Source organism: Lontra canadensis, unplaced genomic scaffold, assembly GCF_010015895.1.
Source record: "Lontra canadensis isolate GAN:19392208 unplaced genomic scaffold, GSC_riverotter_1.0 scaffold8, whole genome shotgun sequence".
Lineage (NCBI taxonomy): Eukaryota > Metazoa > Chordata > Mammalia > Carnivora > Mustelidae > Lontra > Lontra canadensis.
Window position 1 is genome coordinate 9421086 of NW_022631002.1, and position 12515 is coordinate 9433600.

The window sequence follows — 12515 nt, forward strand, 5'->3', positions numbered from 1 at the left end:
TGTCTAAGGTTATTCCCACCCTTTCATTCAGTAATCCCACTGGAAGTCTCTGAAAATCCGAAGTCAAAAAGAAAAAAACAAAACACAGAATTGCTTACAGAAAAAGAAAAAAGCAAAATTCCCATTTATTTAAATAAATATAAAACATTTATATTTAGTTGTTTAAGGAAAATTCTAATCATTAAAGTGTTTGAAAAATTGCAATTACATATGTCCTTAAGGAATAACACACTGGAATATTATGGAACCATGGAAAGAACATTTTGAAAAAGCTAGGAAAATGGTTATTTTTATAAGTAAAATAAAGCTGGTTATAACATTGGCTAATGAAGTATCCTCCACAACTCTGCATGGGTGTTGATAGAATTAGACACTGCTGGACGTGTATGCTTAGTAAATATTAATTGATGATAAAGACTGAGATAAAGGATAATTTCTAAAATTTTTTTTCTATGCTTCAGATTTTCTATGGTGAGATGTTTTGTTTTTATAATACAATAAAACTATAAAGATGCCCTACAATATTGCTTGCTTATAAATTGTATATGCAAATTTCAGCTCACTGTCCTGGAATGATCTATCATTCCTACTGATACATGAGGAGTGGGAGCCCCAAACTTTATTCTCACCTGGTGTCCCATCTATCATATGTGTGCAGTCTGGGTCTTTTGACTGCCAAGTCATATGACCTTACCGGATCTTGAACTGTGCTGCCATGTTCCATGCTTTGCATTAGGAGACAGGAAACTGAATTCTAGTCTCTGCCCTGTCACTGGCTTGCTGGATGATTTGGGGTATCTCACTTTTCTCAGGGTCTCTCTTTCTTGGATTTTTGCCCTGCTGATTATAAGATGGCTTTCTTTGCTCTTCTCTCTTTTGACGGAGAGCTGTATCCAAAAGAGTTGATCAGGGGCACCTGGGTGGCTCAGTGGGTTAGAGTCTCTGCCTTGGGCTCAGATCATGATCTCAGGGTCCTGGGATCGAGCCCCTTGTCAGGCTCTCTGCTCAGCAGGGAGCCTGCTTCCCCCTTTGTCTCTGCCTGCCTCTCTGCCTACTTGTGATCTCTGTCAAATAAATAAAATCTTAAAAAATTTTTAAAAAATTTAAAAAAAGAGTTGATCATCATGTCTAATATTGCTCCCTCTGGTCACTCCATCTTTTTCTCTCTGTTTTATTTTCTTGTTACTGTTTTCATTTTGTCATTATGTTATACCATTTTGTTGTGTTTATATTTCCACATTTTGTGATATCATTTTCAGAAATTACCTTGTTTATTTCTTTGCCTGTTTATTGCATGTTTGCTTATGTAGATAAAAGCTCTGTGAGATCGTAACCTAGCCTATCCTGGCTGATACAGCAACAAAAACCCAACTCAAATGGAAAGGATAATTTGTCTTGTGTAGCTTAAAGGGTTGGAGTAGCTCATAGAATTTAAAGAAGTAGAAATCAGGACTCCAGAAATGGCAAGTTCCACATTGTGTGAACACATACCTGTATGCGCTTATTTCTTCTATCCCCCACCCCACCTCAGCATTTCTCATTACCGCATATCTTTGCTTTCCTTCACCCTACATGTTTCATCCATTCGGAAGGGAAGAATTCTGCCAGAAGCCCTAAATTCACTTGTTTCAATTTAACATTTCCAGCAGTTTCATTGCCCCCATGTCAGAGGGCAGCCACTGGAAAAGATTCTAATTGGTTTTGCTTGGGCTATGTATGCTTCTTTGAACCAGTCACACTAGGAGTAGAATTGTCAGTGGTGCTTGCTCATGTGTGTGTATGTTGTTGGTTTTTTTTTTTAATTGTTTGCATACATTCAATTTGGTATTTCTGTGCAAAAACTTGTTTAAATCATTGACCATTTTGTGGTGTTCAGTTTAGGTAGAACTGCATAGTAATAACCTGTACTCCACTTAACTTCCATATGTAAGTAGAGATACTCATATTTTCTTCTTATGCTCCAGTGAATAGTTTTGCTCTCCTCCTATGTGCCATGTTGTTACATCCTTGAGTGTAGGAACAATAACTTCCTTCTTTTCTGTCCCTGCAATATTAGGAAGAAAATGCTTCATAGTTAGTAGCTACCCTCTGAATTTCTGACATCAGATTAAATGAGCTGCTTATTAACTAGCTGAATTTGTGGGCTTCTTCATTCATTAAATGAGCTTTATTTGGTGAGGATATGATTAGTTTTCACTACTCTGAAAGCAGAAAAGACTAAAACTGTCTTTATTTTTAGTTTAAGAAATGCTATTCAGTAATGCTAATGAAGAGAAAGAAATCATTGATCATTTCCTTAAAGCCTCCTTCACATCATGAATTCGAGACTCTCTTATTGATATTTCCTTTAACTAATCGATTTTTACCTTGTACCTTATTTAATGATATGGATAGCAGTATCTATGGTAGGTAGAAAAATTGCTCTCAGGATTGTTCTTCACGCAGATAAACTGCAGATCTTACCCTTGACATTTGAGTTAAAGAAAAGCACACTTGCAGGAATCCATCAGAGACTGTGTCTAGGCTAGTAACTGAAGCTTTAGGCCCTTACCAGCAGACCGTGGTGTGTGATGTAGTACTCTCGCTTTCAACTGTAAACTTTTAGAAATACAGAATCTAGGGCCATAGCACAGACCCTCAGGGTCTGCAATTTAAGAAGTTTCTCAGGTGATTTGTAAGCATAAGTTTGAGGTGCACTGCTCCAGAGATAAGAATCAGATTTCTGGAAGGCTTGTAGGGCCTTGAAGGTTGGGCTTTGAATATAATTGGTATCTTCAGTGATATCAGTCACTGAAGATATCAAGTGATCATCCAAATGGTGATGTCCTTCTACTGTGAGCTTGTGTGAGACGTTACTAATTTGCTCAGGGGACTCTTTCTGCCAGACTTCAGGATGCTTGTCCACATTCTCTGCCTAGTCTGGTAACTTTCATGGAGACGGAAAAGTTGGCCTGAGAGTTAAGATCTATTTATCAGCCTTGCCTGAGGACCAGTTGTTGTTTGCTAAGTAGTGTTCAATAAGCAAAATAGACCAAAGGAAAATCTGGATTATTGAATCTTGCAGGTATGGCTTTTGGATAATTTGTTGGCCAAATAATAAAGTCAAGGTCATGAGCTTGGACCTCAGCAAACCGGATAATCTCTTAATCCACTCCTTTTGGTCTTGCTCTGTCTCCTATCCATTTGTTCTTCCTCATGCTAAACTCATTTTGAATTCCTCTCACTAACCTTCATCTGTTCTTTTAAATTAATCTTTTCTTGGGGCGCCTGGGTGGCTCAGTGGGTTAAAGCCTCTGCCTTCGGCTTGGGTCATGATCTCAGGGTCCTGAGATCAAGCTCCACATCAGGCTCTCTGCTCAGCAGTGAACCTGTTTCCTCCTCTTTCTGCCTGCCTCTCTGCCTACTTGTGATCTCTGTGTGTCAAATAAATAAATAAAATCTTTAAAAAAATTAATCTTTTCTTGATTTTTCTGATTGGGGTACTTGGGAGAAGGATCATTTTAGCTATAAGCCCCATCTCCCAGAGGCTCAAACTCTGTCACTGACTTGTATGAACACTGATTGTCTATATTCACCCTTTTGAAACAAACTCAGACTGAATGCCTTATCAAGGTCATCTGCTTGCCCAAAACGTTACCCCAAAAAATAGAAACTGGGAGGATGGTTTAGAGTCCACTTCCATTGCCTACTTGAACAGGCTTGACATTGTCACAGTTCCCCCATGGTTGCCAAAGATGTAGGATCTGAGTCAGCTTTTTGAGTTCTGTTCACGATTCCACTACTTCCTGGAGTGTGATGTGGGGCAAGTTAGCACATCTCTCTTTTTTCAGTTTGTTCTTCTTTCTGTGAAGTGAAATAAATCTAGAGCCTAATTCCCAGGGTTGCTCTGGAGATTAATGAGAATTAGGTAAAATTTGGAACAGTACCTGGAGTATGCTGACCTTTTACTACCATTAATGTCTGCTAATTTCATTAGTGTCATAATATTTGCAGGGATTCTGGCTGTGATGGAATAGGGGATTGGTCAGGGTCAACCAAAAACAATTGTAGGTACAACTTTCTTTTTAATATTATCCTCTTCCCTCCAGACTTAATTCTTTATTATCATGTAAAATTATTCTCCTAAGACATATAAATCATCAGTTTAGTCAGATCCAGGGTGTTTCCTCCCCCAAATTGTGCCAAGTTTGATATAAACCAAGGTAATTTGAGTAACTAACCAACATCCAAATACATCCGCATCAATCAGAACTCAGGCTTTATTATTGTGCAGTGAAAAAAACGAAAACTTAATTCCAAGTACATGTAATTAAAGTTTGCAGAGAAAGATGTTGTTCCTAAAACATATTCAATATTTAAAGGAAAAAATGACACTTATTTGAAGAACAGAATATACTTAGAATTGTTGGCTTATAAAAAGCCCATTTCCCCCAAGCCTAAGCTTTATAATTTCATATTAGGCAATGAAGTTATTTTATATGATCTGAAACTATTTAATGGAAATAGCATTTGACAGAGTAAAATGTTACATAGATGTATGACTCCAAAGTAGTAGTATTTAAATTCAATGTTCAACCTCCGAAGGTAGATTGCCCCAATACACTTTAATATATGCTTGTTTAGACATATGTAAGTATATAAATGTAGAAAAGGAAACTGACATATAATATCAACCCTCAGTTTCATCCAGGAGGATTAGGATACTAAAGCCAGGGAAAAGTAGACATGTTTTTTTCCCTACTTTATTTTGCTATACAGTCGCCTTAAGGTTACCCATTCAAGTCAGGAATTGTAATGTAATTCTAGGACTAGAAATTGACCAAATATGCTCCTTTATCATTTCCTTTCAGAACTTGTCTAAGCGTTTTCAAAATCAGGGCATGTATGTGGTGGAGGAAGAGGGTTATGAAGAAAACAAAGTGAAATCAGAACACTTCTGAGACATCTATGTTCTGATGTGGCAACAAGATGCAGCTCCCACCAGGGGATGCAGCAACTCAGAAAAGTTTATGGGCTAGCAAGGTGCCGGGACTGGGATGGAACAGACGCGGCATCAGACTGAGAGATTTCTGGATTTTATCACACCCAGACTCTCTGATTGAGAAAATTCTCATCAATCAAATGTATACTAAACTGTCAAGAGAAAATCGTCCAGGTAACTGTTGTGTTTTTAACATAGACCTCCTTTCTATACAAGGGAAAGTGGGAAGGGTTTGATAGCTCATTTTGCAGAAGCCATATTAACAGTGTGCACATAGCTGGATCATTATTTTCTGATCTCGTAAACCCCATGGAGGGCAAAATCACAAGGAGATGTGGTAACAAAACTGGCTGACTCCTGTATTCCCATGGACACAGATGCCCGTGTGACAATTCTGACTTACTCTTGCAAACCATCAGCCTATAAATCGTGACTGATCTTGCAGTTTTGAGAAGGCCCTATTAAGGGATAATAAATTCGCATATGTACCTCTTGCTACTACGACAGACCTCATCACTCCATTTGCCCTGAGCTGACTGGGAGAACAGGGCACAGTTTTCTCGCTTACCACCATTGGGCTGTGCACGGTCCCAGTTGAGGAAGGAGATGGTGACTCCATGGACATCAACAAACTTTCCCTCTGTGACCATGTCATTGATGCCTAACCAAAAGTCGTTGACACCTGGCAGGCTTCTTTTACCGTAGTCTCGGAGGGCATTGATTTCGTCGGAGTTTCTGGGGATAACCAAGGTTCCTCCCTTGGAGATGCAGTCTTCATTGGCTTCATGGAAGTGCTTCAAGCCTTCTGAAGCAAGGTAGCATTTCCTGTGAACTTTTGTGCCTCGGAGACAGACTGTAAAGATGTGAAATTTGATATAATAAGATGCCTTTTGAGTGTTCCACATCCGGGATTGGACTTGAAAAATAGCAGTTAATATTTGTGGAATGAATGATGTGTCATCATAGTGATGAGTTAATATTTATGGAGATTTTGTATGTGTCAGACCCTGTGCCAAGCACTTTATGATGATGAACTCATGTAATAATCACAGAAATCACATGAAGTGAGATTTTATTACTCCCACCTGTCCATATCAGGATAGTGAGGCTTACAGAAGTTGTTACTTGCCATGACTTAATGTATAAAAACATAACTTACATAACATATAAGATCATAACTATACAAACCCAGGTCTGTCTCACCCTTAAACCATTTTTTGGCCTCGTGCTGCTCTGATATACACATGCTTGTTAGTTTGCACAGCTCTATTGTGTGCTGTTTCCTTGGAACTTTTGGAACTGGGTGGTATTTCATAATTAGTTAACAAACAAAAGTCTGAGTTGACATATAGAGCAACAATAGTTTTGTTATTCAAATAACTCAGCCCTGGTAACTCTGTTCGGGTTATCCAGGATAAACCAAACTTAAAGATAGTTTTAGGGCGAAGCATTGGAAAACTAGGATCTGACATTTGTTAGGTTTGTAATTGTTGGAGAAAATACTTAATTTTTCTGTGCCTCAGTTTCCTCGTCTGTAAAATGAGGATAATCATAATGGTACCTGTCTCATAAGTTGTTGGAGGACTAATGTGTTTGTGTTTGTAGAGTATTTATAGTGCCAAATGGTGGGTAAAGCATTAATAAAACTCTGTTGCCTTCTACATGGGCATTTGATCTTCATTTAGCTTCTGAATTCTGTTCCTAGAAAGCTGATAAAAGGAATATGTCAACAGTATTACTAGGCAAAATTGTTTATGGTAAAAACGACCTTGAACTGATAACATATAGCTGGCCTGGGAGTTATAAATCCTTAATGGAAGGCTGTAACTTTAGTCTTCCCTGAAAGTGGTAACTCATAATTGGACAGGTCTCTTGCAGGACCCATGAAGTTCTGCTTTTGGAGTTGCTATGTAAGGTATTGGATCCTGTGGGTATAAGCCTTGTGGGCAAGGGCTGTTCTTGAACCCATTCAGTATAGCTCTATTTTCCTTACCCCTGGGATCCAAGGAGGGTCGCTCCTGGACAGCATGTGTAGAGGGCATAGCTTGCTGGTAGCTCTACCCCTGTGTAAAGAGGAATGCCAAGTTGTGGTTCTAACCAGTGGCCTTCTGTTTGCATCTGGTGCACCACGTGGCCCGAGTGAGTCCTGTGATCCTGCGTTTAGCTGAACCTCAGCAGATCTCCCAGTAGGCACTTAGTAAACATCTAATGAATGCTAATTATTTTTGCCAATCAACATTTGCTTCAATTCTGTTTCTTTGCCTATTAGAGAAGAATTATAGACAAATTTTTTAAATGCATTGTTGAAATGTGTATTTGTATTTCTATACTATCCATATACAGGAGAAGGGAGTGAGAAATCAAGCTGATATTCCCAAACAGTTGTCTCCCCAGCTTTTGAGTCCTGTCTTCTGGACACCTCTCTGGGTTGTCAATGTCTCTTTTAAAAGTGTCACCTAGAATTTGACATGTACCCTAGGTATGGTTTGAATTTCTGGCAAATCATGATTTCCTGTCTCTTTTGAGATGAAGCATTGATGAGTCGGGTCTTACCTGTCTGTAGGGCTTGCATTTCCTTCAGGGCATTGACTTCTCTCCAGAGCTTTTCAACTTGAGTCTTCAGGTCTCCATCCTTTTCTGGGGATATTTTAGGGTGGGGTAGGGTAGGAGGAATGAAAACATGATTAAAATAAGATAAAAAAATTAAAGCTTTGGAACCCAGAATCTAAGGCAAGGGTGGTTTTGATGAAACTGAGCCAAGTGTACATGAGCATTAATGTGTGAAAATAAGTTGGCCATGAAGGTTCATGAGAGCTTGGTTGTGGTAATAATACTAGATGATCCTTCTGTGAGAGAGGGCTGCTATGCCTCTCCCCCACCCTGTGGGACTCTCCCTCCATCAGACGTCAGACTTACTGACTTTTAGAGCATCTTAGACCAAGGTATGTCATCTCAGGATCCATTCCTTTGGGTTGGTTCCTCCTGCCTGGAACAAACATTCTTGCTCCAGCACTTGTCCGTCTCCTCACTGAGCTGAAATATCTTTTCTAGAAGCCTTTTCTGGTTATCATCTCTATACTAGCATCTGTCTGACTAATCTCTTTTCTTTGATCCTTTACTTTTCTTCAGAGCATTTTTCTCTGTAATTATTTTTACTTACTTAATTTTGGGTGTCTTACTGTCCATGGTGCTCCTGATGCTTAACACAGTGCTTGGCACATAATAGCTGTTCGTAATGTTTGTTGAATGAATGAACAAGATTCTAGGACTGATGGGGTCTGTCTTAGAAATAGACAGTTTGAACTCTTTGGAGGCAAGAATTATAATAAATTGTAATAAATAACAAAAAGAAAAAATACTAAGAACCCTCATACACTGTGTACCACGAGCTTAATTCTTTCAGTATTCCTGTGAAATAGACACTGTTACTGTCCTCAGTTCACAGAAGAAATAGAGGCACAGGAATGAACCTGCTTTAGGCCAGCCAGCAAATAAGGTGCAGTCAGGATTTGAATCTGTCTTACTCCAAGTCTGTGCTCTTCACATCCTTCTGATCTGCTCCTGCACAGTAATTGCCTGATCCCTAGCACATGGCCCTGGACTGAGAAGATGTTTAAAGCTTGGTATGAACTGTCACCACCTGCCTCCTTACACAGATACCATATGAGGAATCTGTGTTCTATCCTGGATTTTTCAGGATAGTCCTAAATCCACACATGCTGATTCGTCATCCTCTTAAACATAAGCTTTGCAAGCCAGGTATTTCCACATTGAGTTAGGAAAGCCTTCTGGGTTGGCAGGAGTGGACCCCATCTGTGTTTCATGTGATATTGCACATCATTTCTGAAAGCATCCAGTAGCTCAGCTCAGAAATACAGTACCTCCAAGAATTTCCTCAAAGAGATCATTCAATCCAGAATAAATGTAAGGGTACATTCAGAATGCAGAACCACCAACTGTGGGAGGCCAGGCTCACCAAGACCACTGAAGACTTTCTTCCAAGTTTCAAGTTGTCAACCATACAAATGTCATCCCCTTTCTCTCTCAGCTTCCTGCTCCATTCCGTATAAATATGTGGCCTCTACACAGAGGCTGTAACGTTGTAATTAACATGAAGACATGAATAATATTAGGATCCTGGGAGATCATTATGGGAATCATTATCCAGGTGACTTGGCTTCTCCTTCTAACCTTTGTGACAAATGTGGATGTGTTTTGTCTACAATGAATACAGGGACTAACTATTTCAATGTAAAATTGAATTTTATTTGTTTCTGCAACATATAATTTATTGAGACCTATGAATTAAATACCAGGGAAATTTTGTTTTTTAGTTAAGTAAGTCCCTTGTTTGCCATTTTGAGTAGAACAAAAACAAAAACAACAACAAAAACTCCCTCTCGTTTTATTATTGTTTTTCTCCAGAAGTAGCTTCTGTGTAGAAATGAAGAATTAATTCTGGAAAATCACCAGTAAACCTATGGAATATATATATACCTCCACCTCATGAACAACCAAAGAAATGTCAACCTTCTTAACAATCAAAGAAATGCAAATTAAAAGAGAGGCTTTTTTTTTTTTTTTTTTGGTGTGGTTGACTGAGCTTAAGCTGTGATATAATGTTAAGTTGTCAAGGTGTGTGGGAATGGCCATATACTGACGATGGGAGCAGTATAGGTTGATGCTATTATTTTGGGAGACAGCTGGAAAGTGTAATGAAGCTGCAGTTTTCTAGAGGAGTATCTTAACTGAGGCAGAGAATCAAAAACAAAATAGATGGGAAGCCACACAGAAGTCCACCAGGAGGGGCACCTGGGTGGCTCAGTGGTTAAAGCCTCTGCCTTTGGCTCAGGTCATGATCTCAGGGTCCTGGTATCGAGCCCTGCATCAAGCTACCTGCTCAGCGGGGAGCCTGCTTCCCCCCTCTCTCTCTCTGCCTGCCTCTCGACTTGTGATCTTTGTCTGTCAAATAAATAAATAAAATCTTAAAAAAAAAAAAAAAAGAAAGAAGTTCACCAGGAAACAATAGATGACATGAATCATGACCCATCTGTGCAGTGGAATATTATGCAGCCTCTAGAAGGACCTATGCATCCCTTATGTTGATAGTTATCCAAGATTTGGTAGATGAAATAAATTAATAACCAGTCCTTATTTGGCTAAAAATACAAGGTTTTAATTGTGCATTAGAACAACTCTGGGAATGTTATTTCCCAATAAGTAATAGTGGGTAATTCTGTGAGGAGGTTTGAGAGAGAAAAAAAACAGCCTTCACTTTTGATTTCATAAAGTTGGGTATAATCCCCAGGTACTTAAAATGTTTTCAAATTGTATATGTTAGTGGAGAGAGAAGTGTTTGGTAAGTTTAGGCTTACTGCTTCACTTACTGCTGTAGAGTCTGCTTTCTTGGACTTCATAGCAAAAACTCACAAAAATTCCTTTGGGAGGATGATGCTGAAGAGGTGTGCACAGTCAGTTAAAAGGCAAACAAGGAAAAGCATGTGTGCACACTTGCGTGTGGTTAGGGATGGGGTGGGGGGAGAGCTACATGACCTGAACCAAATGATCTCAGAAACATCCCCACAGCACACATCCACACATCCACATGTTCACACCCCTCCCCACATCCCTGCTGGGTGGTCACTGCTTTGCCACTGCTTCCCAGCAGTGAAGAGATGCTGACACCAAAAATACACCCTATCATCACACAGTATCTCCTACCTCCCTCTTTCCCCTGCCCTCATCTTCACCGGTACACTTTATCACTCCTGAGAAGTATTTTAATCTTCCATTTAAAAGAGGTAACAGGAAAGTTTAATATTGTATGAGGGAAAAGATTCCACTGAAGAAACCTTGTATCAGACTGAAATCATAGAAATAAATACCCCCTTTGCAAGGCATTTTATAGTATCCAAAACACAACACCCAAGACAAACCTCCTTTTACCCACCACCCATCCGTGTGTGTCAAGTCTGGCTTGCACTTTGTTGGTATGTTTCCTGTGTTTTGTTACTACTGAAGTGAAATCGATAAGCAAGTAGTGTCATAATATTCACCTTGAAATACGCTGAAATGAAAATGAAAATGACTCAGAGGATGAGATAAAACATCACTCTTTGTACTTTGATGCTTTTTCCCTCATGCTTTGCTTCCAGCATATTGCAAATAAATTGCTCTCATCTTTGTTCTTTGCAAGATTTTTTTTTTTTTTTAAGATTTACTTACTTGAGAGAAAAAGAGAGTGAGCAGGGGGAGAGGCAGAGGGAGAGAGAAAATGTCAAGACGACTCCCGCTGAGTGCAGAGCCCAACGCAAGGCTCAGTCTCACGACCCTGAGATCATGACCTGAGCTGAAATCAAGAGACGATCACTTAACTGACTGAGCCCCCCAGGAATCCCTGTTTTTTTCTCTTTTGCCTCTTAACCCAGTTCAAGCCACCCAGACTTTAGGATTGCTTAGAGAATCAGTTTTGCATTAAAATATTTTTGAATGCTATATGACTTCGCATAATGACATATCTTTAAGTTTAAAAACAGGTTCCATTTCTCTCTGACATGAAAAAACTTAAATGTGTAGGATAGACTGTCTTTATATTGTCAAGGGTATGAAAATGTATCTGCGTGATAACCGGTGAGATAAAGGTCTAACTTTGACTATACTTTTAATAAGATTATAGTTATCTTACAAATATATTTGAACAGTTATACAGTATCTAGGAATGAAACAGTATATTCTAATTACTGTCAGTCTATTCTACTTGATCCCTTGTTCATAATAACCAGATATCCACCTATCCAGGTTAACTTGCTCTGAAGAACATTCTGCCCGGCTAAGCTCACTTGACAAAGGATATACAATACAGACATTTTTTCTATTAAAAAAAAGGACTTACGCATGATTCCTTTAAATATCAAAATGTTCCAGAAAATTAAAAGGTCACTCAGTCCCCTGAACTGCCATGTCTGCATGATAGCATGGTGCTATCACCAGAGGCCGTTGTGCTGGAGGAGTGTGGAAATGAACCTTGCCCAGTCCCTCCCCACACTGCGCATGCCTAGAATTTTGCTGGCCTGAAAAGCCCCGTTACCTTTCACTCGGCGTTTACTGTGCTTCTTGGCTTTAAATTTGGACGTGTGGCTGGTGGTCTGGTCCAGGAGTAAGGTGATAACCAGGATGTAAATTACAAGTCCATTCTTTGCCATGGCTCTTGGTCAGGTCTGGTGCCCACTTTGCCAGCTCTTGTGAAGTAGCGGAGAGCAAGAAGGCTGCACAGCCTCATCTTGCCCTGGAGCGCCTGGGGCCAGCTTTATAAAAGTGCGTGTGAAGGTTGGCTGGACTCCTGCTGACGAAATGTTTGGATTCCTCGGCTGACCACAGCATGAGGTGGCCCCTTGTTCTTGTGTCTCATGTTAGACTTTTCTTGTTTTTAATGTCCCTATTACATTCTCTACTTCACTTGCATTTTCAGAGTAAATCAGAGTTAACTAAGGGATTAAGGCCTTTGCCTGCTTTCTTCTTCTTTCTTAAAGTCCAG

The 12515-nt window shown here is 39.5% G+C and overlaps 1 protein-coding gene across 1 annotated transcript; it reads right to left on the reverse strand.

Annotated features, from left to right (window-relative positions):
* Positions 1-4898: 4898 nt before the first annotated feature.
* CLEC3A (C-type lectin domain family 3 member A) lies at positions 4899-12246 on the reverse strand. The gene is made up of 3 exons (XM_032854617.1): positions 12069-12246; positions 7535-7618; positions 4899-5834 (listed from the first exon to the last, which is right to left on the reverse strand). Exons 1-3 carry the CDS (start codon positions 12181-12183, stop codon positions 5443-5445), a joined length of 591 nt encoding a protein of 196 aa, XP_032710508.1. The 5' UTR covers positions 12184-12246; the 3' UTR covers positions 4899-5442.
* Between the last annotated feature and the right edge of the window lie 269 nt (positions 12247-12515).

Coding starts and splice junctions, on each gene's coding strand:
- CLEC3A (XM_032854617.1), bottom strand. CDS start 12,183: ATGGCAAAGAATGGACTTGTAATTTACATCCTGGTTATCACCTTACTC. Junction 7,619..12,068: donor CAGTAAACGCCGAGTGAAAG/GTAACGGGGCTT, acceptor AAATATCCCCAG/AAAAGGATGGAGACCTGAAG. Junction 5,835..7,534: donor AATGCAAGCCCTACAGACAG/GTAAGACCCGAC, acceptor ACATCTTTACAG/TCTGTCTCCGAGGCACAAAA.